The sequence below is a fragment of the Podarcis vaucheri genome, assembly GCF_965113315.1.
Source record: "Podarcis vaucheri genome assembly, chromosome: 15".
Classification (NCBI taxonomy): Eukaryota; Metazoa; Chordata; class Lepidosauria; order Squamata; family Lacertidae; genus Podarcis; species Podarcis vaucheri.
This window is the reverse complement of record NC_138753.1, coordinates 12,831,227-12,856,866: the sequence shown is the minus strand read 5'-3', so window position 1 is coordinate 12,856,866 and position 25,640 is coordinate 12,831,227. Positions and strand designations below refer to the sequence as shown.

The following is a 25,640-nucleotide window of genomic DNA, read 5'->3' as shown; positions in this document are numbered from 1 at the left end:
CTGCACTTTTTCTTTTAAGCAACTGGAAGAAAAATTGAAGGTGCAAGCTGACTATGACGAGGTTAAGAAAGAATTGAAGTAAGTATTTTTTTATATATAGTTGAAATCAGCAATACTTTTTTTCTGGGTGGAAAAAATACAATGATTTCAAACTAAGAACCAACTCGCTAAAACCAAGAGAAGAATACATCTGATGCATGTTGGTTGTGGACACGTTTGTGGCTTCAAACATGTGGCTTCACCCAAAAAATCTAGGCTCTGTGAGCACCCTGAACTTTGTCCAAGGTCTTTAATTCCTTTGTGGATTAATGGTTTTCATAAGAGAAATCCTATTGAATCAGACCAAAGATCTAGTTCAGAAGTAGGCAACCTAATAGCCTTCTTAATCCAGCCCACGGACGGTCCGGGAATCAGTGTGTTTTTACATGAGTAGAATGTGTGCTTTTATTTAAAATGCATCTCTGGGTTATTTGTGGGGCACAGGAATTCGTTCATTTCCCCCCCAAAAAATATAGCCCGGCCCTCCACATGGTCTGAGGGACGGTGGACCGACCCATGGCTGAAAAAGGTTGCTGACCCCTGATATGGTTAGTTCAGCATCCTGTTTACTGCAATTCATGCACAGAAATTTAAATAAATGCAGCTTTCCCCACACCTTTATCTATCTACCAGGAAATCATTTACCTCCTCAAAAGCTTGTAAGTCAAGAAGTTTAGTGAGCATCCTTGATGCTTATCCACCAACCCAAGAACATGTCCCAAGGCTAGGGATGAACAGATCAGTCTCTTTCCAGTCCAGTCCACTGTCCCATTTCCTCATCATTCTGTGATTGTTTTTTAAAGGCCTACAGAAATTCACATTTTAAAAGCATTTTTGCTCACAAAATATGCATATTACTGTCTTTTTTGAAATGACTCTGGAGCACTTAAAGTGCCAAAACCAAAGAACAACTACCTTCCAATTGCGTGTTAGTTTGGGAAGTTTGCTTAAGCACTGCAGAGACTACCACGTATCCCAGAGGCATGTCTAGTTTGTACTGGAAACCGGGCTTCTGGTGTTACTGCTCCAGCCCTCTGGAATTAGTAACCAGCTGAAATTAGGCAGGTGCCCAGTACCTTCTGAAGGCATTTTTGTATAAGAACTCTTTCCCTGGGGTGTGACCCATTCATTTACAGATTGTTATTTATAGCTGTAGAAATTGTTTTGTTGTTTTTAGGGTTTGTAAGAATGCTTTTATTGTTTGTAGGACTTGTATTTTATCTCATTTTTGCCTTCTTATACAACGTTTCAAAGGCTTCAGGCAGTGAATCAGTTCATAAATTTGTAAAATAATAATAATAATAAATATTCAAACTAAATGGAGGGTTTTTTCTGCAGTGGGCAGTTTTGAAAACCATTGGCCTAACTGCACAGTTTTGACTTTCCCAGCAGCCTTGACAGGCCAACACACCAGGCTGGCCAGCTGAATGGTTTGCTTTTGTTGAGTCACTTATTGAGGACTTGGAGAGTAAAATACAAAGGGAATGTCTTAGTAATTTCCAGGTGCTTCATAGAGCTTAAGAAATACCAAGCAATTCTTGGGTTCTATCACTGTGGAGTGCTTGATTATTAAAATGCAAAACAGAGTCTCCTCTGTTTTTTAAGCCTGTGTTGGGTCATGCAAATAATTTGTGCTCGTTTTCCTTGATATGTGAGCTGATAAATTTTGCATGTTTTCATTTTTCGCATTTCATGGACATTATTATGACCATGATGACGATTCCCTGTTCTTGCTGCTTTGTTATAAGCCTCCCCCCATTTCCCTTCAAGCGTCACACACACATTTATATTGTTTCTGACAGTTTAAAATGTTATATCCTTATTAACCTTTAAATTTATGCTTGAAACGGGCCTGGTGGGACTACGTTGTGCAGTGATTTAGAGGGCATTTGAGAAAATGTTCTTCTCTGATAACTAGTGTGAATAGTTATTCTATATTCATTATCAGATTATATTACTCCCAAGAAAAGTTGTTAAAGTTATCACTTAGGGTGTTCCTGGAGAGCTGAAAATTACAATGTTAATGCTTATTAGAGGAGCTGTTATGAAAGGACAGAAGAGAAAATAACTCTTTATTCTACCACTTTGCAGCATCTTGAAGTCCATGGAGTTTGCACCCTCTGATGGCTCCAGCACACAGGTAACAGGACTGCTTTTGGATTTTGGGCGAGCAGAGCTGAGGGTGGGGAGGTCACTTCTGAATGCCAGCTTGGATTGAGAAATGTTGTGTCTGACACACTAAGAGTCCATGAGGCTTTTTGGGTAAAGAACTTTGACATGGAAGACCTGGGTTCAAACCTTGCTCAGCCAGGGAATTAACTGTGTGTGGTCTTGAGCATGCCTGCCAGTTTGCATTTCCAGCACTTAAACCCTCTACCTCGCAAGTTGATGGTGAGGAAAAATGAAATAACAGAACGATCTAAAGAGAGCCAGCATAGCAAGTGTGTGAAACCAGCTCTTTTGTCTTTCAGAGGACAAGTTATACCTTTTTATCTTAGACCAGGGGTTTTAATGAGTAGTTCATGGCTGCTGTTCTCGTTTCACTTGTTCTTTTAACTGCCTGCTTGGTTTTTTATCTGATGTGCTTGTTGTGGTAGCTGCTTTAATTCTTCCATTGCTTGCTTTTTAAACTTATTTCTATTGTAAACCACTTTTGATGTGATGATAGAGGTGATGAGCTGCTGCCTTTATGAAGAAATTGTAGTAATTCCTGAGCAAAAGGTCTGTGGGTATTGCTATATTTTAAAGTGAGCTGCAGATAGTGACCAATGATGAAGATGTTCAATAATACAAACATTTAATAGTTCAGAAGGGAGAAAATGAACAGATATGATTTTATTCAGGGTGGAAAATGGGGACCATGACATAGAGTTGAAAAATCTGGAAGCGAAGTGTCAATATTTAGTCAACAAAATCTACCAGGGCTGCAAGATGCACACACACAATTCTCTTCTGTCTCCACAAGTGTGTGAAAATGCAGCTATCATATCCACTGTGGGGATATAAACCCAGATCTCCCTGGTCTATGGCCAACACATCCCTCACTACACCATACTGATCCTTGAAGTGCCTATTGAAGTGGTAACTCAAATCCTAAATTTGCCAGATCTAAATGGAATACATACATTCCTCCTAGGAAATATTGAAGCCTTTTCTTCCCTTCCCAGCAGAAGGAAGGGGAGCTGTCTGAGTAGGAGCGGGTAGCCCAGTCTCGCTCTAAATTATTTGCCGTTGAGTTTTTTTCCAGCAATTTTGGCTAAATCCCATGGAGGTTCCACAGTGGCTGCTTGAGGAGCTGCCTGCTCAAGTTCAAGCCTCTCCATCACTGGCTGTGGGGGCTAAGCAGCCTTTTCCTGTGGCTTCTGACAAGCCTTTCACTGCCTCTTTCCCATATGCCCTTGATGCAGTTTGGAAGGCTAAATGGGCCCACCCTAATTAACCCAGAAATGTTCCCGCATTGGCACAAAAGCCTTATGCCCTTGCAAAACCCATTATGGGTCAACTGCATTTACCTGCAATGGATCCACTTGCAACTCCCAGGAGCTGATGACTGACCACCGTTTGGGGGGGGGGGATTACTGTGGCCCTGCCAGCGAGAAAAACAAAGCCAGACAAACCATCAAATCCACTCAAAATGCTGCTCCTGCTTGATCACGGTTTTTTTGCAGGATGCGCCGAAGCTCCACAAAAATACCCTCCCACACAGGAAGAGGGGACCCCAAATCCACTGGCCCTCCTCCAATGCCAACCCCATATGCCCCAAAAGGGAACCACACTGGGAATCACAGAAGGAGGGGGGTGCAGTGGGCAGGGGAAAGACCAAACATGTGCCCACAGCTCAGCTAATAAGCAACAGAACAAGAGAGGAGACAAAGAACAAGCCAATGTCACACAGCAGGAGCACAAGGAATGGGGGGGCAGGGGGGACAGAAGAGGCATAAAGGAAGCAAGCCTGAGAGCTCAGCTTTCGCTGACTACAGGCGTGGTTGGTTTGGATCCTTCCCCCTGGACATGAGGCATTGGCCTGGAAGGGGCCCCGCCTGAACCTCCAGTTAGGAACCTCCAGTTAGGATGTTTTCCATCTGGATCTTCAAAGAGAAATTCACAATAAGACAATTTTTCCGTTTTCAGACCTCCTTCAAATGCACAATTGAACTACATTGAACAAAGAAACCTTTGGGTAGTGGGGGGTGGGGGTGGGAGGGAAGCATCCAAAGCCTGTGGTGTCGTCACATATTAATCTTGTAGGATCAAAGGTTACAAATTGGATTCTGGCATCTTTAGTGCAAAGTTGAAGCCGCTTCCCTGTGTGCCAGGCGTTTTATTATTTCCAGTGGGTTTCGATGATTGAGAGTCGCGTGTGGGGAAAGGGGAAGGGTCGGTGTTTGTGACTGATTTAATTTGTCCATTTTCTCCATAGCGCCGAGACGCAGTTTTTCAGGGAAGATACGCCGCGATAGTGCTGCGTCTGAAGGCAAACAGGTGTAAAAAAAAGAAAGGAAAATGATTAATGGAGCACTTAAAAATACATCTCTGGAGCTGATAAGCAGCCTGCACCAGAACACCAAGCAGTTTCGCGGCCATAGACTAGGGAGTCGTAGCAGATGTGCCAAAATGCAGATGACAAATTCTAGGTTGCTGGCCGAGCCCCATCAGCGCCCTCGTGAACTCCACCCTGAGGTGCAATTCTCAGGCTCTTTGGCGCCTAACCCTTCTTCCGTCTCTCCATAGGATGCTGCATCCAAACCGCTGGAAGTCCTGCTGCTGGAAAAGAACCGCCTGCTACAATCGGAGAACGCCACGCTCCGTATCACAAACAGTGACCTGAGCGGTAAGTGGATTGGCGGGGGCGGAGGGGGGGGGGAACAAACGTGTTTCTCAGGCTGCAAGTCTTTGTTTGCTGATTCGAGGGTGAGGATGGGGAAGAGGGCCTGAGCCCAAGCCTTGTGCTGCATGACAGAAAGAGTAATGGAGAGCAAGAACTTTGAATCGTGTTTCATCTCCCCGCCGCCGCCTCCCTGCAGCCTTTATACTGTAGATAATAGAATAAGACTTCGAGACCTCGGAGACGGTCCAAAGGGTTAGGAAGGAGAAATGTTTCCGAATGTTATGTGAGGAGCAGCGTCGGAGTCTGTCTTCCATTTCGGTCACAAACCTGACATTGGTGCTAATTTCCCCCACCCTTCCCGAAACGTAAATTAAAGTGGATTCCAAAAGTGAGCCTGTCTCATATACTTAGCTGGCATGTCAGTTTGAATCCCTGTTCTTTTATTTCCAGAGGTGGTGCATTTCCTTTTCTTGTTTGCTTTTCTCAGAGGCAGGGGATGTTGCACATGCCTAAATATATATATATATGGGTGGATTTGTGGAATTTCCAGGTGCTTCTTTAGTTTGGGTTTTCGCAGCTGGTGACAGCTGTATAAATTGGGCACCCAGGTGGTTGTTTCATTCTCCCAGTAGCGTCTCAACTATACTTTGGCATTATTCGAGCAATGATTTCTCTAATCCGAGTTTCATCTGGCATTTATAAATGTTTGCTGCATTTGGGTTCAACCAAGGTCTGTTTTGGGGACAAGACAACTTGAATGGGATAGGGGATACTAAAGGGAATATATATTTTTTTCTGTGTCAATGAAATTACTATTATTTTTTAAAGAAATTGTATAACTGCACTTCATGTCATTGTTCAAATGTTAATGTGTGAAAGGGGGATTCTCCAGGCTGCAACATACAAGAAAGGTGCAAACATGAAATGCATGTTGTTTGTCTTGGGGGCCTTGTTTGGCTTATTAAAATTTAAAGAAACAAAAAACAAAACAAAAAACCCAAACCACCTTCTTCATTGGCCCTTATTTTAAAAAAAAATTAAAAAAGCAAAACACAACCTGCACTTTTTTCCCTTTTGTGGGGCAAACTCTGCATTTTGGTCTTGGTTTTTCCCCCCTCCTTTTTGATCCCCCATAATGCATTATGTTTGACCTTCCTTGTAGGGTCAGCCAGGAGAAAAGGGAAAGACCAGCCTGAGAGTCAGCGTCCTGCAACCTTGCCGGCCTCCCCTCCTCCTCAGTTGCCCCGCAATGCAGGGGAGCAGGCTTCCAATACTAATGGTACACATCAGTTCTCACCAACGGGTTTAAGTCAAGACTTTTTCAGCTCATCCTTGGCAAGCTCCGGCTTACCCCTGGCTTCTACAGGAAAATTTGCACTAAACTCTCTCCTCCAGCGCCAGCTTATGCAGTCCTTCTACTCCAAGGCAATGCAGGAAGCAGGAAGCACAAGCATGATTTTTTCAGCAGGTCCCTACAGCACAAACTCCATATCTTCCCAAAGCCCCTTGCAACAAAGCCCGGATGTCAACGGCATGGCCCCGTCCCCCAGCCAGTCCGAAAGCACTGGCAGCGCCTCGGAAGGCGAGGAGATTGACACGGCCGAAATTGCACGTCAGGTCAAAGAGCAGTTGATCAAGCACAATATTGGACAGCGGATCTTTGGACACTATGTCTTGGGGCTCTCGCAAGGCTCCGTCAGCGAGATCCTGGCTCGGCCGAAGCCTTGGAACAAGCTCACGGTGAGAGGCAAGGAACCATTCCACAAGATGAAGCAGTTCCTGTCGGACGAGCAGAACATCTTGGCGTTGCGCAGCATCCAGGGAAGGCAAAGAGGTGAGTGAGGCATTAGCCACCGGCTTTCCTTTCCATTTCTGTTCTTGGTAGATGGGAGGCCCTGTCAACAGGACTTCCTTCATCTGGTGGTTGAAGAGGTCCATTTGGCTTTCACCTCTTAAGCCAATTATTCTTTGAATGGACTGTGGCAGAGAGAAGTGGCAGAGTGGAAGTTGGGACAGTACGACCCAGTGGTTATGTTTGCCTGTGCTGGCCCCATACAATATAAGGTTCCCATTGCCATCTGTTTCCATGGGCCAATGCAGGAGAGCATCCCCATGAATTGCGCCCTCTGTTTATTAGTGTATGGGATGGTCCATTTTGATGTTTTAACTTAGGCGCCCAAATCTCTTGGGCCCGCTCTGATTCATTGGGTATCCATGAAACAGGTTTTTATTTCTTTAAGTATCTTAAATGTGCAGAACTTGGAAAACGTGGTGTTCCCGGCGTAGCAGAAACAGCGTCTTTTGCTGTACCATCCTTGAGTGTGTATCTATCAAAGTAGTTCATTTTCATTGTAGTGATTCGATGACTCTGCACTCATTCGATAAAACTTGAATGAATGCAAGTGAGAAGTTTTGCCGCTTTCAAAACTCTGAATTCTCAGCAGAATTTATGGTCAAGGGAAATCTGGTCCAGCCCTCTCTGCAGGTTCCCCAAGTCAGACCCACAAGTATCCACCCAATCTCAATACAGGCCTAATTGTGCCACAGTAAACTCTTGCCCTCTGCAGATTCATAGAATGTAAAATAATCAGAAATGTGTAACATATTTTAAGATGCCAAAGCGCAAAGCAAAACTGTTGGGGATGGGGAGAGGATGGCTATTGATCTTCATTAACAGAAGGGTTGATGCAAAGCTCTTAAGGAGCCCAAACAATACTGAGACAGTTATTGTCATCCTGTCTCCCTCCGCTACCAGGTTCTCTGTAAAATCCACTGAAATAACACACCTTTGCTAAATGCTGTCTTTGTGCAGCTTCTCTGCAAATGGTTGCATTTGTTGAGAGAGAGCTGCCACTATTTCATGTTTCTTTCGCTCACCCTCACCCCCTTCTTTTCCTGGTAATGGCTCCCGTACTAACAGTATGTGACACAAGGTGATGACATTGGGCTGAGCATTTCCCCACCCCTCCCATCTCTGGCTGTCAACAGGAGGCGTGGGGGAAATGTACCGCGTGACATCATCACTGTGTGGAGAGGGGCCAGATCCTATGGTAGACCACAGGCTGCGCATGCATGAGGTCCCAGGTTCAAAATGCACCTAGCTAAAAAGACTGAGCCGCTGGGCAGCCGCTGCCCACCAAAGTAGAGCTAGATGGGGCAATTGCCTGGCTCACTATAAGGCGTTGATAAGACACCAGATTTTTCAGCTAAAGGGATCTTTGGTAGCAGGGCTGGGAAAGACCCCAGAAAGCTAATTGTGGGGTTGGGGGGGGACGTTTTCTCCAACCTTTTCAGGCTTGTGATTGTCAGCCCAAATCAGGGCTATTTAAGGGGGGAGGGCTAAGGCTTGGCTTGTCAGAGGGAAAGGCCCAGGTAGTATGTGTGAGAAATCAAACAAGTGATTTAAAAATCACAAACTCTGTTCCAGTGAAAGATAAAATCTTCAAACATAAATTCATGACGCTCTTTTCTTCGAATGACCACATTTATTTCCTGGCTTTAGCTGCAACCAAGTCATGAATTATATCATTCCTCCAAGGCGGGTCAAGGGGGTGCACATACATGGGTTTTCCTCTCCCCCCCCCATCCAAGAAAAGAGAGGAAACGACCACTTCTCTGAAAGAAAGAGAAGGCTAAGAAAGAATGACTGGCCCAAGGACCCCCCCCCCCAGTGAGCTCAACTGGGAAATTGGGGGGCTAAAAAAGGATAAGTGCCTAAAGCTATACACTTGTTTATTTTATTTGATTTGATTTATAAGCCCTCCCTCGATTCTGAGTGATCCCAGAGTGGGTTACGGCATAAAACGAACATAAAGCAAATCACACTATCCAGGTCAGACACACCAATTACTATAAAAACAGTTTTAAAAGTCAAGTGCAAATTGCAAACTCAGACATAATAATATAACAGACAGCAAACTCGGACAGCGAATAGAGCTGTTCCTCAAACTTCCCAAAAAGCTTGGGCAAAGAAGTGACGATGTGGCTCCACCATGACAAAGACCCTTTCCTGCTTCGCTGTGTCACATAGTTCACCTGCCAATGGGGCAAGATGAAGAACCTAACCTGCTCTCCCCTAACACACATGGTTAATCCAGCTGGCCCCCAAGGTGCATTATGGAACCCACTTCCTGGATTTTTTATGCTGTTTTTTAAAACACACATCTAGACTTTAAGAAGCATTTACTGATGCCAAAGCTTGGAAAAACCATAAGGGCATCAACGCTGGAAGCGAAATCACAGGAACATAGGACGCTGCCTTATCCCAAGTCAGATCATTGGTCCTTCTAGCTCAATATGGTGCACACTAATTGGCAGTGGATCTCCAGGTTTTCAAACAGAGATCCTTCCTGGCCCTAGCTGGAAATGCAAGAGGTTAAACTGGGACCTTCTGCAAGCAAAGCATGTGCTTTATCACTGAGGCAAATCTAATCTAAGGGTGTTGATCTGTACACTAGCCCATACAAATAACAACTGTGGTCATAAGAGTGATAAGCATCCTGTTACTGGGTGCAAGCTAAAATTTGACAGGAAGGGAAGGAATGAAGAGCTGTCCTGTCCCAAAACAGGCTCTTGTTTTCAGGAAAGAGGAGTGCTGGAAACTCATCGCCAGAAGGAGCTGGCTTAAGGGAAGGGAGAAGGGTCCACCTGTCAGTGGTGTTAGGGAATGGGGGGGGGAAGCTTTTTGCCCCCTTGCAGTGCCATCCCAACTGCAGGGTTTTGCTTTCCTCTGCAGGAATGAGGCCTTTAAAAAGCACTTATCTGTGCAAGCTTTGTGCACACGCCCTGTCAGTTGCATTTAAGGATGTGAGTGAAATCATTCAAATCACAAACTTCCTGGTCCAGTGCAGTAAGTGTAGCTGAGTCAGCTTTGTATGCACACCCAGTCATACTGAGTCCATGCCAGCCCATTGACATGTGCTCCAGGACAGAAGTACCTAGTGGCCTGGTAGGTGCAGCCAGAATATAAGAACATCAAGAGTATCCCTGCTAGATCTAGACCAAATGCCTTTCTAGTCCAGCATCCCATCTCCTATCATGGCCAGATGTCTGTGGGAAACCCCCAAGCAGGAGAGCAGGGCAATCGGACTCTTCCGCTACTCTGTGGATTGGTATTCTAAGGCAAGCTCCATCTGTTCCTGGAAGGTGATATTGCCATCATGACTATTAGCCCTTGATAGCCTTATCTTGCGTATAACATGTAAATGGGCCAGTTCATGTGAAGGTGCAGATGAAGAAAGTTTACATGGGTAAGGGCCTTCCTTGTGTCTTGTCCTTAAAAACCAGACTTAAACCAGAGTCCTTTTTGTTGGGAATAACCCAGACAGAAATTCCCAGGTGCCAGACAAGTTTACTTATGTATGCAACCACAGTGGCCCGCATTCTGTTGGCCCCAAAACGGAAAGTGAGTGAGGTCCCTTGTAAAGAGGATTGGCAACTTAAGATGTTAGAATATGCAGAACTTGCAGGTACGACACACAGATTAAGAGAGCAAGAAGAACATATATTTAAAGAAGTGTGGAAACTATTTATTGAATATATAGAAAATAATTGTACATCTGAAAACACTGACAGCATTAAGATAAATTCAACAGAGTAAACAATATTTGATTGATGTGAAAGTGGAAAATTGATTTGAATGGTTATAGTAAAATATGAAGGAAAGTATGGTATGTAATATGAACCATGGAAGGAGAAGAAGGGAATTCAGTGGATATTTTAAAGCAGGCATCCCCAACCTGCGGCCGTCCAAATGTTTTGGCCTACAATTCCCATGATCCCTAGCTAACAGGACCAGTGGTCAGGGATGATGGGAATTGTAGTCCAAAACATCTGGAGGGCCGAAGGTTGGGGATGCCTGTTAAAGTTTGTAATTCCAGTGGCTAAAGTGAGAAGTCAGGTTTCCTCCTCCTGAGCTCCCTCTCATGGCACATCGTGGCCAATCCCAATTGTGATTTGGAAAATTGTTCATTATTAGAGAAAATAAAGAGTATCAAAAAGCTGGCTGCTGGGAATGACTAGCTGTAAGGATAAAGATGAGGATGTTCTTCCACTCCTCTGCCAGCGCCTGTATTTCATTTGTTGCTTATGGTGCATCTGGTTTCCCCTACTTAGCATCATGTGCCAATCTGAAAACCCACCCACCCCGCAAGAGTATTTTGGGCAGAGGACCTCACTGGTGCTGCTACGCAACAGTACAGTATTGCAAAATGAGCTTTCCCCCCCCCTCCCAAAATGAAGCTGCATTCATTTCTGATTGGCGTGATTTCATTTGACAGAGGTTTTTGAGAAAAGGAGAGCGGAATGACAGCAAGTTGCAAAAGATCACTCAGAGCTTCCCTTTGTTGCCAGGGAGTGGTGTGGCACCTCGTACTGTGTTCTCCTCCTTTGGGCTCTTGCAAGGATTACTGACCCGTCTTCATCTTTTTGTACCTTTTTAGATGTTTATTTATATCTTTCTAATCTCCTTTCTCAGTGTAGCGGTAATCTTCATTAACCAACCAGCCTGCCTTGCTTCCTTTCCAAAGTAGCCAGCTGCTCTGAACAGACCTGGGGTTTTTGTTTTTTGTTTGAACTGCTTGATTTCACTTCTGCCCCCACTCCCCATCTCCTTCCTCCCGAGCCCCTGGTTAGCACAAGGCAGTTCTTGTTGCATCTCACAGCCACGATTGTCGGAACCACCCTCCCCTGATTGTTTTGTTCTTACCCAACTTGTTTTTCAACAGAGAATCCAGGCCAGAACCTGAACAGGCTATTTCAGGAAGTACCGAAACGAAGAAATGGGTCGGAAGGTACGTCACAGGCAGGTGTTTCTCTTCGCGGTCAATCTCTGGGAAGTGAAGTGTGCTTAGCTGTGTCTCGTCTTTGTTGTTGTTGCTCAAAACGCAAAGGGTGCAGTTTGATTCTGGCCTGGAATCTGAAAGAAAAACAGACGGTGGACCCATGCAGACACAACACTGGCTCCCTGGAAACCATGGTTTGCAGATTCAGGGCCAGCCTTCAAAATGCTTCTTCCTCTCTCTGGAACAGTGCTCCCCACTTCCTTTTCCACCATTAACATGATTTTGTGTTGCATGTGGACCAAACCATGATGGAGCTTAATTATAATAAATACACTCACAATTAGATCTTGATAGCAGCATTTGGAATGGATCTGCAAGTCCTCATTATAGGGACAAACCTGGTTAGCATCGTATCAGTGTACATGAAACATGGTATCATGTTAACATGGAAGAAAGGAATTCCTAACCTAAATTTAGGTGGGGGGAAAGAGTGAGAGAGAGAAATGTGCATTCCTGAGGTTGACTCCTGATTTGTGAACCATGGTTTTCAGGTAGCCAGTGTTTCATCTGCATTGGGGCAGTAAGTATAAAACAAACCATGGGTTAGCATCAAGAGCACTTGCTTCTCCCCCGCTTCCCTCTAATTCTACTGCTGTACTAACTTGTCTCCTTCAAATAGAACTCCTACCTCACAACAGAGCTAAACCTTATTATCATTTATGTTGATCTTATTGGTATTGGTATCTTGTCCTTTCTCCAAGGTTGGCAGCCATGGGAATTCCATTTTATCCCCACAAGGCTGGGAGTGAGTGACTGGGCCAAGGTTGCCCAATGAATTTCATGTCTGAGCAGGGATTTAAACCCTGATTTAATACCACTCTGGCTTTTATAGCCACTAAAGCAATTGATTACTTTGGGGTTACTGGACACCCAGTTGTCAATCATAAGCAATACTGGTGTGAAAGGTATGTGTGTGTGTGTAAACTGATCCCTCTAGGAAACATGTGTGATCCAAGCCATGTTCCCTTCTGCTCTGGTCTTGAACAGATGACAAGGGTGCTGCATGCTGTCGTCAAATGCGTAGATCTGCAGAGTGTGTCACAAAGCTGGAAAAAAATGAGAGTTTGGTAGAGGACAAGGGATTCCTGTACCAGCTATGGAGGGATTCAGAGGTTGTGAAGCCTTGTCTCCTGCTGCAAGCTGAGTCATCGATAGGAAATGCAGTGCTCAGGTGCTGCCAAAAATATTGGGCATGGGACACTGCGAGCCGCTTTAGTAAGACACAGAAACGGCACCGTGCAGCTCTGAGCCATACCCACTTCCTTGCTTGAAACCCCATTTGGGTTTCAAGCGTTCTCCAAGTCAAGAACTAGCAAAAGGTTAATATGGAAGATTGGTGTGGGGGTGAGCTTGGGCCCAGGAAGTTCTGAATTCAAATCACCCCTCAGCTGCAAACTCCCTCATGTTGCCTTAAGCAAGTTGTTTTTATTTATTTTAATAATAATAATAATAATAATAATAATAATAATAATAATAATAATAATAATAATAATAATTCCAATGCTAAAGGTGACTTCCAAAGCAGTATCAAATGCCGAATACTGCTAGATTAATGCATTTCTTTTCTAGGTGTCTGTTTTTAAAGAAATTGAATTGAGACAATGGTGCTTACTTCTGAGCAAGCCTCTATATAAGATTGAGGTGTAAAGCCTGTTTTAGAGAGCGGCAGATAGAGCTGGAACCAAATAAAAGCCAGCATTGTTGGTTAAAAAGGCAATTCAAAGGATACTGACTTTGATGGGCTGCCTCCTGAGTCTTGGGCTTTTTTCCAGTGTGCCCCCTACCCACTTTCTCTCACCCAAAGCTCTCTGAAATAAGGGCCTCTGTGTCTCTCACCCTCCCCTGTAGAAAACACCTTCTCCCATAGGACCCCGAGTATTAAGATCAGCTGCAGAGGACCTACTCTCTGCCCTGTCTTTGCTGTAATGTAGATGAGCAAATGTGATAGGCTGAAGTTGTTGTGGATTTTGTATTTGACCTGTTCTATTATGGCTTAATTTTATCAGTTGCCTTCGAAGGGCTAAAAAGGAATTGGTATACAATAGCTAAATAGAGAATATAAATAGGCATTGCCTTTTTAGCAGTGGCACCATGACTGTAGGCTGCCCTCCCTGGAGAGATTTGATGCATCCCTTACCTTTCTGTTTGCAGATGAGAAATTAAACCTTTTAAATGTTTTAATGATCATCTGCTTTTAATCTTTCCCGTTAAGCAGCGTGGTACTTTTCATCCCGCTATATGTACCGTTTTTGTATTCTCGCTGTTCTAACTTTTCTGGCGTTAGTTTTCCACTTTACCGCTGAATGCCTTATTTTTAACGGGAACAACAAAGAGTCTTGTGGCATCTTACATATTAACATACTTATTTTTATTTGTGTGCCACCTCTCCACATTTTAAGCCATGCCCAAGGCGGCTTACGAGATGAAAAGAATACATAACTACAACATAACAAAAGTAGTCGTAAACAATAAATAAAACATTAAAAATACACAACCAAACTGAACAATTTCTGCCTAAATGACACCACGATCTAAAATATAGATACAGCAACTACCCCACCCCCCAAATCCCAAACAGAACCCTAACCCCCAAAAATCTGTTCAGCAATTCAACCTTTGTAGCTGGAGTCAGTCAGGGTCCTGCCCTCCCAGGCCATCTGGAAAAGGCTTGCGAGGCAGGGAGTAGGTCCTGCAGGACTCACAGCTAATGAATTTATTACAGCTCAAGCTTTTGTGGATGTTGTGGCGTGTCATGGATTTGGTGAAGCCCGCGAAAGTTTATTCCGTAATAAATTTGTTGGTCTAGGCTCTTTGCTGTTTGTGTTGCAGAAGATGACTCCTTTGGAAGTTATTTTTACATGCCACTTCAGGTGTATTTTACAGAAAAAGTGGACTAGAAAAATAACATTTATTAGGTGAATAATACTGCTGTGGCTATCTTTAGAGGGTAGTACATCTAAGGATTATTGAGATGAAGTATATGGTGCCCTTTGAACGGTAAAGAAAATATACACATACACACACATATATCTCAGTAATAGTAATCTGAGGCATCTAGACATTTTATGCTTGTTGATTTTTCTCTTGGGAGGGTGGGAAGTCAGCTTTTAATTTTTTATTGAATTTGGTGACAATTTTTTTTTAAAAAAATGGAAAATCAATAAAAATAATGGGCAAAAAAGTTGATTTTTCTCCACAGGCTTACACTTTAAAGTTCATATGTTGTTGATTTATTTCATATGTTTATATACCGCCTTTCTCCGATTCAAGGCGGCTTACGGCATTTAAAAACATCATTATAAAATACAAAGGATTATTCTGCGATTCTGAGTCCTTGAATAGGGCTTCTGTGTATTTCAAAAAGCAGAGAACATGTGCAGTGCTTAAAGGTGCCTGTCATATTATTTACGTAAGCCAAGCCATCAGTGGTGGCTGCTCTCATTGGGACTGAGAGGGCAGAAGGCAGGGAGCCCACCAGTAGGTGGTGCTAGAGCCAGTGACAGGCCGAGCCAACTACAGTGGGACCTCGGGTTGCGGATGTAGTCTGTGACAGAGGCACATCCGCAACCCGCAGTGTTCGTAACCTGCAGTGCCGCGTCTGACGCAGCGTGACGCAATTTAGCGCTTCTGCACATGCACGAGCGGCGAAACCCAGAAGTAACCCTTTCCAGTACTTCCAGGTTTCCCGCGATCCGCAACCTGAAGACACGTAACCTGAAGCGTTTGTAACCTGAGGTACCACTGTAATTCTAGTTTTGCCCCCATCTATCTCCTCCCTGCTGAATTCTACAAGGGCAACCCAGGAGGAAGCTGACAGGCAGGGTCACCCCTTGGCCTGGTTGTAAGTCGGGAGATAGTGAGGGGCTAGCTAAGGACAGGCTGAGTGTGGTGGGGCAGTGCTGCGCTTGCCCCACTCCCCACTGCAAGCCATGCCACGCATTTGTTCCTGATCCTAGATTCTGTGACCCTGAGAAGACCCCATTCATAGAGTCCTCCTAGGCTAGGGGAACTCTTCCCATTTCAGCTCACATTATTACTTTCGCACTGCTTACCTATGAGTTTATAAGACTAGTGTACAAAATAGAAAATAGATTGTAGCACAACAGAGAATAAAAACTGAATTGGTGTGAATCAGCTACTGGGGTGCAAGCAGAGGCGTCTCTTCCATTAGGCAAGAGATGGGCAACTGATGGGTGCCGTCAAGAGCAGCAGGAAAAAAAGACTGCATAGAACTGGCCCTGATGGGATTCACTTGCAGCTCCCATTCATTTTAATAAGGCTGTTGTGGGAGAACTTTATTCTTTATGGTTCTCTGTATCATGGGGGGGGGGGGAGAGATGAATGCCAGTTGGATTTTTCCACCACGGATGCCAAAATACCTTGGGGTAACATAAGTTGCTGCCACTTACCACCCAAACTCTAGTAACAGTCCCTCGTGCCCTGGAGACATAAGGGACAGGAGCCTAAAGTATTCTGCCTTAGGCAGCCTCCTCATATCCACGTACAGCTTAAGTGCAGGAAGCATGTTCCTGTATCACCGAAAAGGAATACCATGGTACGTTTTTTAATTAAGGGTGATGGCACAAAACAGCTTTCAAAATTTTAGGATTTTTCTGCCTCTAGTTTTCTAAAAAGAGAGAATTCATGCTTAAGGAAAAATTAGAATGATATTTTGTCATAATGCCAACTTGGAGAGTGACCAAGATATTTCAAGTGCTCCCTCCCCCTCCTTATGTCCGTTTCCTATTCCAGCCTGCAATACTGTGCTATATTCAGAATAATATTTTGCTTTTGAAATCTAGCAGATTTTTCTTCTTTTTTTTTCAAGAAATGTGAGAAAGAACATGCCAATTTGTGCTTTTTAATAACTCTTTGCATTGCTGGTGGGTTGAAAAGAACCACATGTTTTTAAATAGGTCACAGAAATATTGTTATAAATCCTTGTTGCAAGATTACAGTGCTAGAAAACTTTGCCAAATTATCTCGAGATTCAGAGGAGTTTGAGAGGGCGAAGCACAATGGTGAGACACATGCTTCACGTGCAGAAAGTTTCAGATTCATTCCTTGGCACCATAAGTTAAGAGGATCTCAGGTGGGAGGTGATAGGGAAGCCTTTTCCCCACCAGATGTAGGAGACAGTGCCTGGCTAGATAGCACGGATCAGTATATTTCTTAGATGTGCACCCTACCTCTTGACCAGAGTCCCTAAAGTGGCTCACAACACATCCATACATTACATTGTACCATTTTTAAAAAACCCAGATTGCGCAGGGAAAGATAGAATTCAAGGGAAGAGCGAAGACAATATTAAAAAGCAGAAATGTAAAATTCTCAACTGGGGGCGGCAGTTTGAACCTGCAAAGAAAATACTGCATTTTGCATATGCATAGGAGTACCAGATGTGACTGCAGCTCCTTGTTTTATTTATTATGTTCCTCTAGTTCTCTCAAAGTGCTTCGCTGACAACAGATTTTGAATGGAAATGCTGATCCCCAAAAAGCTGCTTAACAGCTGATCATTTCCCCCTTTCTTCCAGGTAACATCACCACAAGAATCCGAGCCACAGAGGCAGGCTCTGATGAAGCTATCAAATCCATCCTAGAGCAAGCAAAAAGGGAGCTGCAGGTACAGAAAACAGGTAGGAGCTTCCGGTTGGAGTGACCCTGAACCTCAGGATACCCTGGAAACTATTGGCAAGAGATTTAAGAGTGTGCAAAAAACTTTAACCTGCCTGTTGTGTGCCACTAAAGGGTTAAGAAAAAACGTTGCAGCGTCAGGGACTTTTTAGTTTAGAGCAAAGGTGAGTAAGGGATGACTTGATGGAAGCGTCTAAAACTGAATGGCATGCAAAAAGTGGATGGAGAAAGGTTTTTCTCCCTCTCTCATAATGAAGTGGAATGTTGGAAATTTCAGGAAACTTCAACAGTTAAACTGGTTTGTGTGCGGGTTTAGTTATGCACAGAAAGTTAATTGAAATATAATAATGAAATATATTTTTCATATTCCCACATTAATCTTCAGTGGGTTTTATTCTGCATTCTTCTCAGTTTGGTCACAGAGAAAATGTGTGTGAGAGAGAAAGGGCGATTACTACATCTCATGGAAAGCAGAATGCAGAGATGAGTGATTGAAGAAGCCTAGGAACACAGTGGTTTCATTCAAACATCACACTACGACTTAGCACAAATTTGCAGGCTCCTGGAGATGAGTTGGTGTCTGCTTTGCTCTTCCCCAGTCATTCTGTTGCACTGATCTAAAGCCATGGTTTGCCCTAATGTCATCCAAACCTGGGCTCAGGGTTTAGACTCTCTAGACTTCCCATGAGCTGTAACCAAGGTTTAGGGCTTGTGGCTTGTCTAGAAGAGCTAAACCATGAGCCCAAGTTCAGATAAGATGCTTAAGCCAAACACAGCTTGGCTCAGTGCAAAAAAGCAGTAGAACAATTAGGGAGGAGGGAAGCAAACCCCCCTCTGTGAGTCCACACTTGTGGCAAAGCCGTAATTTTGCATGGTGTGACATGCAAACTAGGCCAGTGAAGTGAAGCAGGACAGAAAATATCCAAGGCATGGGTGCAGTGGGTAGGAGAGATGCAGAGGAAAAAGCAAACCTCAACTCCATTGCAGGGGCAGGTTGCTGAGTGCTCTGTCTTCTTGGTCACAAATTATCACAGCTTTGCTGTCTTCATGGTCCCCTCAAGTGTGTGCCACACTATATGAGCGGCCCAGTAGTTCAGAATGAGAACCATGTCCTATTCTTTTGATATTGCGCGTGATGTTGGTGACATCACAATCGGTGTCCAGGCGCAAGTCTGATGTCTGTACGACAATAGCAATAGCAAATTGTTTGAAAGTCAAGGAATGCGTTGCTCTTTATTCTCTAATATAGAGAACTGGAATGATTAAAACATTGATAAGTAAGATGTTCTTATAATCATAGACAACAGTGTTGAAAAGTCAAGGACTATTGACCATTCACCAGTAATTCTTGGTATTTTGTGGGGCATGAAAAAGCTAAGGGAAATCTCATGCATACTGGTAGACCTCAGGGTTCCAATCAAGTAATTTTGGGAACGAGCTACCTCTCTCCTTTATTTCCATCAGTTTCTAGTAAAGGACTTGCGCAGAGGTTGGCTTGCAAATTTCAGAAACAACCCTTCTGAGACAAACATTGGAGATTAACCAGTAAATGACTTTTTCTCTGGGTCTGCCTCTCTGGTTTGCACCACGGAGTGGGGCAGCAAGACTTTGATTCCAATGTGTTGGCAAAATCAGTTACGTGGGCCACAACATCTCATCATGCCTTCTTTGTTTCTCCCCATAGCTGAGCCGGCTCAGCCACCTTCCACCTCGAGCACTGGTGGATCCGACGATGCCATCCGCTCCATTCTGCAGCAAGCCCGGCGAGAGATGGAAGCACAGCAGGCCGCCCTCGAACCTGCCTTAAAAGCAACCCCTCTGTCCCAAGCTGAGATCTCCATCTTGTCCCCAAAACTTGTCCCCACGCCCGCCATTTCTTCGGTCGCCAGTTATTCCCCCCTGGCCATGTCCTTGAAGAAGCACTCGTCGTCTGTGGATTCCAGCATCTCCTCCCTGCAGACTCTCTCTGGTCTGAAGAAGGAGGCCCAAGAGGCCCCCATCCTGGACCTCCACGGGATGTCTGATTCAACGCAAGGGGTGCTGAGGCACGTTAAAAATGAACTGGGGCGCAGCGGGGTGTGGAAGGACCACTGGTGGAACACTGTGCAGCCTGACAGAAGGAATGCCGCCCCTCCAGATGACCCCAAAGTGGAGGAAACCACCAGCGGGAAGGAGAAGGCCAGCAGCCAAACTCGGTCGGACCGTAACCAGCAGCTTCAAGGGCCTTCCTCTTCGGACTACTGGAAAGAGTGGCCCAACGCGGAGTCACCCTATTCCCAGAGCTCTGAACTGAGTGTGACAGGGGCGAGCCGCAGTGAGACGCCGCAGAACAGCCCCCTCCCTTCCTCCCCCATTGTCTCTTTAGCAAAGCCATCTAAACCTTCCGTTCCTCCATTGACCCCCGAGCAGTATGAGATTTATATGTACCAGGAAGTGGATACAATAGAGCTAACCCGTCAGGTCAAAGAGAAGCTAGCGAAGAACGGCATCTGCCAAAGGATATTTGGGGAAAAGGTAAGCGCTTAGCTGGAGCTAGTTTGTTGGTTTGTGTGCCTTGTGATGGTGACTTTAAGACCGTCTGGGACGTTATCTGCAGAAGGGGAGAATGGCAAATTTATCTGATTTATTTATTTGCATATTTCATTCATCTTCTTGTAAGAACCTGTATTTTTCAAAGAATTGGGCTTTGAAGGAAAACCAGAAAGAGGGAGACTCTCCACCAAGAGGCTTATTGGGAGTAAGAGCCATAGAATTGTGGAGGTGGAGATGGTAAAGGAATGATGCCAAACATCTATTCCCTCTTGCTGAGTGGCAGAAAACTGCTTGGTGTCTTCCAGCACAAGGGTGTTGTGTGAGTCCCCCGGGTCATCTTCTTTGGCGATCACTCGTAACCGAGTAGGATTGTCTTCCATAAACACAGCTTTAACAATGAGTCCGTAAGTGACTGTGGAGGCCAATTCTGGATCTTCACGTCCTTCCACAGTGGGGACATTGGTTTCCAGGCAGGAGTTGATCACAGTGTGGATTTGCTAAGCACGCCTTCCTCTTAGCACGTTTCTCCCTTTTGTCCTGATTTTGAGTGTCTTCAAAGCCCAGGACACTTTGTATCTGTTGGATAGCACATGGAACATGGGCAGTAAACACCCAGCTGCTTTTTCCACTTGTCTTCCTTCCGTGTAGTCCCTTTGCTTCAATTCTCCCCCCTTGCCAGCTCAGAAGGGCAAACAACAGGTAACCAGAGATGCGGCTGAAGGCATTCATAACAATAAGAATGGTTGAAAGTGCTGTTGTGGCACTCTGCACTCTTCCTGCCAGCAGGTTCAAGAAGGCAGAGTGTGGCACCATCTCTCCTCTAGCAGGTGTCTCTCTTGAGGAATAAGAGCTGCATGTAGTCTGCAGGCTACCCCCTGATCTTCCCAGTTCCAATCCAGGGCACAGTTAATCCCATGTCCTCTGCGGTTGCTTCCCTCCAGGTGCTGGGCCTCTCCCAGGGCAGCGTCAGTGACATGCTGTCCCGGCCAAAGCCATGGAGCAAGTTGACGCAGAAGGGCCGCGAGCCATTCATCCGCATGCAGCTCTGGCTAAACGGTGAACTGGGGCAGGGAGTCTTGCCATCCCAAGGGCAGCCCCAAGGCCAGGGTAAGTAGACAGTTGGACTCTTTTGGTGTGTTTTTTTAATGCCATACAAAGGCTTGGTTTCCTTTGGTTTTGTACCCTTCCATTTAGACTGTAGTGCTAAATCTTTTTCAGCTGGAGGGCTGCATTCCTTTCTAGAGATTGTTTCAAGGTGGGAGGGGGTGAGCACGTGCAGGTTGGGACCAAAGTCACAAACACAACCCATTCACACTCAAACATCTCTTTCTCTCTCTCTTACACACACACACATGCATAAAGCATCAGTGGTTGTTGTCTTTACCCTTCAGAGAATAGGTAACTGGGTTCCTCCAGAGCTGCCACTCACTGGTGTTGAGAAGGCAGCTGCTTTTTTGGTGTGTTTTCCGGCTCCTGGGCAGTGTCTGAAAGGGGAAATGCCTTGCAGTAGGGGAAAAAACGCAGCCTGATGTGTGTGCAACACTGTGGCCATGACCACAAACGCCCTTTCAGCAGAATCACCCCCTCCCTCCCTTACTGGTTTTGCATAAGATGACAGAGTGGACTGCAGCTGCCATCTTTCCCTTATCTTTGGGCCTGATAAGCTCCCCAGTGGGTGAGTGGTTGACCTACCTTTGGAAACCACATTAAGGCAAGAGGCATCCCACCCAAAAAAGCCCCATAAATTGGGCTTCCCTAAGGAAGAGCTAAGCAATTCCAGGAAAAGGTAAAGCTGCACTCTCTTTCAATGCACTCATGCCTGCAACCTGTATGCCTCTGTAAATGTGCTGGACGGAGGGTACCTGCATCCCTTGGTGGTGTTTCTCAATGCTGGGGCTTCAGGAACTCAAGTTGCACCTGTTTTTCCGCCTCCCTTTCCTTCAGCATCCTTGCCTCAAGACGGAGGGCACAAGTTAGCCTTGCAAAGTGGTCCACTTAACTGTGGAATTATGTGGGAGGCTTGAGCTATTCCTTTCTTTGCTTAGAGTCCTTCCTTTTACAGTTAAAGGTCATCGGGGACTAGAAGTGAGTTGGTCCACCCATCCTCCACCATCCTATTCAGAACGATTCCACGTGAATCCGATTAACTTGGAGGACATTTGCCAAGTGTTGGAAAGTAATTTGAATTTAATTTGGATCCATTCTGAATCAGCAAAGCCACTAATCCTCCATCTGACCCCCTGACCCCAGACATCTCTAAGAGTCTGATGGGGCTATCATACAGCCTGCACTTTCCCTACCCTTGACTTGCAAAAATGGGGGTGGGGGGCTAGAAGTAGCTGCTTTAATAGGGCCAGGAATATTTGCAGCAACACATGGAAGCATGGAAACTGCATGCTGTGTGGTCCTGGGGCTTATCACAGTGCTTCCCAGGAGCTCTCTCAGTCATCCCACCAGCCTTGGGAAGTTTGCATATAAAACCATCTACTTCAGATCAGCCCAAACTCTGGAGGGCTCTTGGATCCTATTTCAAATGGATCTAGAATGCAGATGCAAGAAATCCAATACCTAGCACCTCAATTTTAAGATTCCACCCCATCAGCAAGCAGACTCAGTGCCTAAACTAATTAAGGTAATTTTCAGGCTTTGCTTCTATGCAGAGAGAATATTAAATGCCTTTCAAGGGGGAAATTTTAACAAAACTGGTGCATTTGGGCAGGATTTCATTGGATAGTTTTTCTTTGTGGTCGAAAGCACCAAGTGGGTGTGGAAGAAAGGCACAATTTCATTAGGATGAGACTTTAAAGGGCTTGGCAATGGCCTGCTAGAGAGGGCATTCCTAAAATATCTGAAAGAAACTTAAATATGATGCAGAGACTGTTGACCATCACAAGGGAAGGTCCCGTGGTTTCTGGCATTTGCATGTTGGGTGAACAGCTGAAATCATGGAGGATGTTGACAAAGGGCTACTTGATAACTGTCCAGTTAATCTCTGGATTTTTCACACTTACTAGATTTTACAGAATTGTCCACTTCCTCTTGTGATTGTCAGCACTGCATTTGGACCCTTCTTGTAATATAAATGTTGAACCACACAAGCAGAAGTAAAACTGGCTGTTTATGAGGCACTTAACTGTGTGGAACCAACCTCAATTGAGCAGCAGGAATCCCTTATTTGCTTCTTCTGTATTCATGGTAGGGGTGAGCGAGAAAGCCCTTCTTGTTCCATCAACCAGGCTTGCCTTGCGCACCCTGGAGCATCCATGCACAGGTATCACATTTTAATAGGGTGCATACCTAAATCACACGGTCTATTCCTCAGTCAGGGGTGGGGAAATGAATCAATCACACCATTTGGGCCTATAGGCATTGGATTTTACATATGTTGTCCCTTTGCAAATGTAGTATTTGGGAGTGTTGCTCCATAGGCAAGTTCTTGCTCCTCTGCCATATGTAGAGAGCAGATAACTGTGGGTATCCTCTGTACCTGCCCTAGAGTCTCCTCCAAACCATCCCCTGGATCAGAGATGGGGAGCCCGTGGCTCTCTAGATACTGCTTACTACAAAATCTCAACATCCCAGACTGCTGGTTATGTTGGCTGGGGCTGAGGAGAGTGCAACAACATCTGGAGAGTTGCAGGTTCTCCACATCTGATCTAGGTTTAAAGTAGGGGTGTCTAACTCCAGGCCCTCCAAAAGTTCCTGGAGTCCAGCTTCAGCCCCAGGCAGCATGGCCAGTGATCAGGAATGATGGGAGTTGCAGTTCAGCAACAGGTTCCACTTTCCTGGTATAAAGGAATGGGAATTGAGCTGGTTTGATATTGTGCTGCTTTTCTCTGTTAGTCCTGGGCCATTTAATGGCCCTCATTTTGCTGGCAAGTTGTAGGCTATGTTCCTCTCCTATCTCTTCCTGATAGTCCTCCTTTTCTTTCTCCAGTTCTTCACTCTGTGTCATCACTGCAAGATTCCCTTCAGCAGGGATGCGCAAGCTCAGGTAATCAGCTGCTTTCTTACAAAATCTTTTGCTTGGTTGCGTTGTGTTTTGGCTTCTTCATGGGGTGTGGGCGAGCAACCTTTGTTCCATTCTCTTCTGTTGTGTTGGAGTTGCACCTTCCATTTCCTGGATTTTTTACCCTGCAAAAAGTTAAAAGGTTTAATTCCTCATTTTTCCCCAGTTACTCTGTCTTTGGTTTTTGTTTTGTTTTGTTTTTGCTTGTTAAAGTGCATAGCCTTCCTTTTGATTCAGGAATTTCATTATGTTTAAAATCCACAGTGCAGCAACTAAAATCTAACTAATTGAGCAGCATCAGACAAATGACAAACACAGCTTAACACACACACACATGCACACCCCACTTTTAGTGAGATGCCTAGAGGTCAAAAAGGAGGGAGACAAACCTTTCTAATAAGGGAGTTTCAAAGCTTGGGTGCCACCATCAAGAATGCCTCGTCCCAAGTAATCTTCTACTGAGTTTCTGGAATTAATAGCTCCATGTGTGTTGTCCTTTGGGTAGCAGAGGTGTTCAATGGATTGTGTTCATTCGGCTTGGGGTGCGGTGGGGGAATTCCTTGGTTTTGTACTAGATGACAATTCAAATTAGAAAGAGAGTCCTATGACTCACATTAAGTGCTACAGGATCATAGCAGTTAAGGGTGATAGATAAGCCAAGACATCTCTTGTTCAGATTTTGCCTCTGCGATGAACTTCATAGGTAGCCTTTGTTAAACTATTCTGTTTCCCATTGGCTGCCTCTGTCCTTCCTCTATGTGAAGTATAGGGGTAGTGGTCTTTCCCTGCTACTTCTGGTGGCCTGTGACCAGGGGCGGAGGAAGGAGGGTGTGGTGGGTATGGTCCACCCTGGGTGTCACCACTGGGGGGGTGACAAAATGCCAGGTGGCACTCATCACAGGGCCTGCAGCACACCCAAGCCACACATCTCTCCTGGGAGTGACGCGGTGGCTTGGGTGCCCGCAGGCGCCGGTCTGCCCCAAACGGTCTGCCTGCTGCCTCCCCCCAGCTGTAGGGCAGCTGAGTGGGAGAAGGCACGCAGACTCCTCGGAGGCCCCACAAAACATCCTGCCCCGGCCCGGCCCAGCCCACCCCATGGGCGGCTGGCCCTGCCCCTGGGCTCAGGGCACGTGTGCTGCCCCAGGCGCCCAGTTGACTTGCTCTGCCGCTGCCTGTGACACCCCAGTGTCAACCACCATGTCTTATTAGAAGACTGTGCACTTGTGAATTCTGTTTTAAGGCAACTTCACTGTACAGACTCTTCCCTGGAGTCGATCCACAGAAAGGTGTGCTAGAAGTGACTGGTTTGTAAGAGAGTTTTTATATAGCTCATTCACAAGGCATCTTCTTTTCCCATATACTGGTTCTAACTTTATAAAGACTTGAAGACACAAGCAGGAAAGCAGAGCTGAACTCAGTGTTCTCATCTTCCTGGTGTGTGTATCACCTTGGATCTGCCCGTCTCCATTCTAAAATGGAACTCTTAATTTGCTAATACAGTCTGGGGTGATCCTGGGAGACTTTCAGATTTCTCGTTTTATTTGTCTTTGTTTTTAAGCCCCATTCATCATTCCAGGCTTCATGCTGCTCAGGGAATTGTGGTTGTTATGGGGTGCAGTAAGAGGTGGGTTTTTTTCTAAAGTGGAAATCCTGAGATAATTTGTATTGTGACATGCACAAATCCATTTTGGTGAAACTTCTGGCAGTGATGCTTCTTTCTAACATCACAGGGAGGTGTACCAGGCGAAAGAGCC

The 25,640-nt window shown here is 45.2% G+C and overlaps 1 protein-coding gene across 7 annotated transcripts in view; it reads left to right on the top strand.

The window, feature by feature from the left end:
* Window positions 1-25,640, top strand: part of CUX1 (cut like homeobox 1) — a 267,797-nt gene that overhangs the window by 170,374 nt on the left and 71,783 nt on the right. For 4 of the 7 annotated variants that reach the window (XM_082201341.1, XM_082201344.1, XM_082201342.1 and 1 more), the window contains exons 12-20: window positions 20-78; window positions 2,131-2,179; window positions 4,771-4,870; window positions 6,030-6,701; window positions 11,593-11,658; window positions 17,246-17,347; window positions 19,030-19,859; window positions 20,819-20,984; window positions 23,815-23,871. In XM_082201341.1, the coding sequence (XP_082057467.1) occupies window positions 20-78; window positions 2,131-2,179; window positions 4,771-4,870; window positions 6,030-6,701; window positions 11,593-11,658; window positions 17,246-17,347; window positions 19,030-19,859; window positions 20,819-20,984; window positions 23,815-23,871 (2,101 nt within the window). The remainder of the gene's footprint in view (window positions 1-19; window positions 79-2,130; window positions 2,180-4,770; window positions 4,871-6,029; window positions 6,702-11,592; window positions 11,659-17,245; window positions 17,348-19,029; window positions 19,860-20,818; window positions 20,985-23,814; window positions 23,872-25,640) is intronic. The other 3 variants (XM_082201345.1, XM_082201343.1, XM_082201347.1) reach the window with 3 other exon arrangements.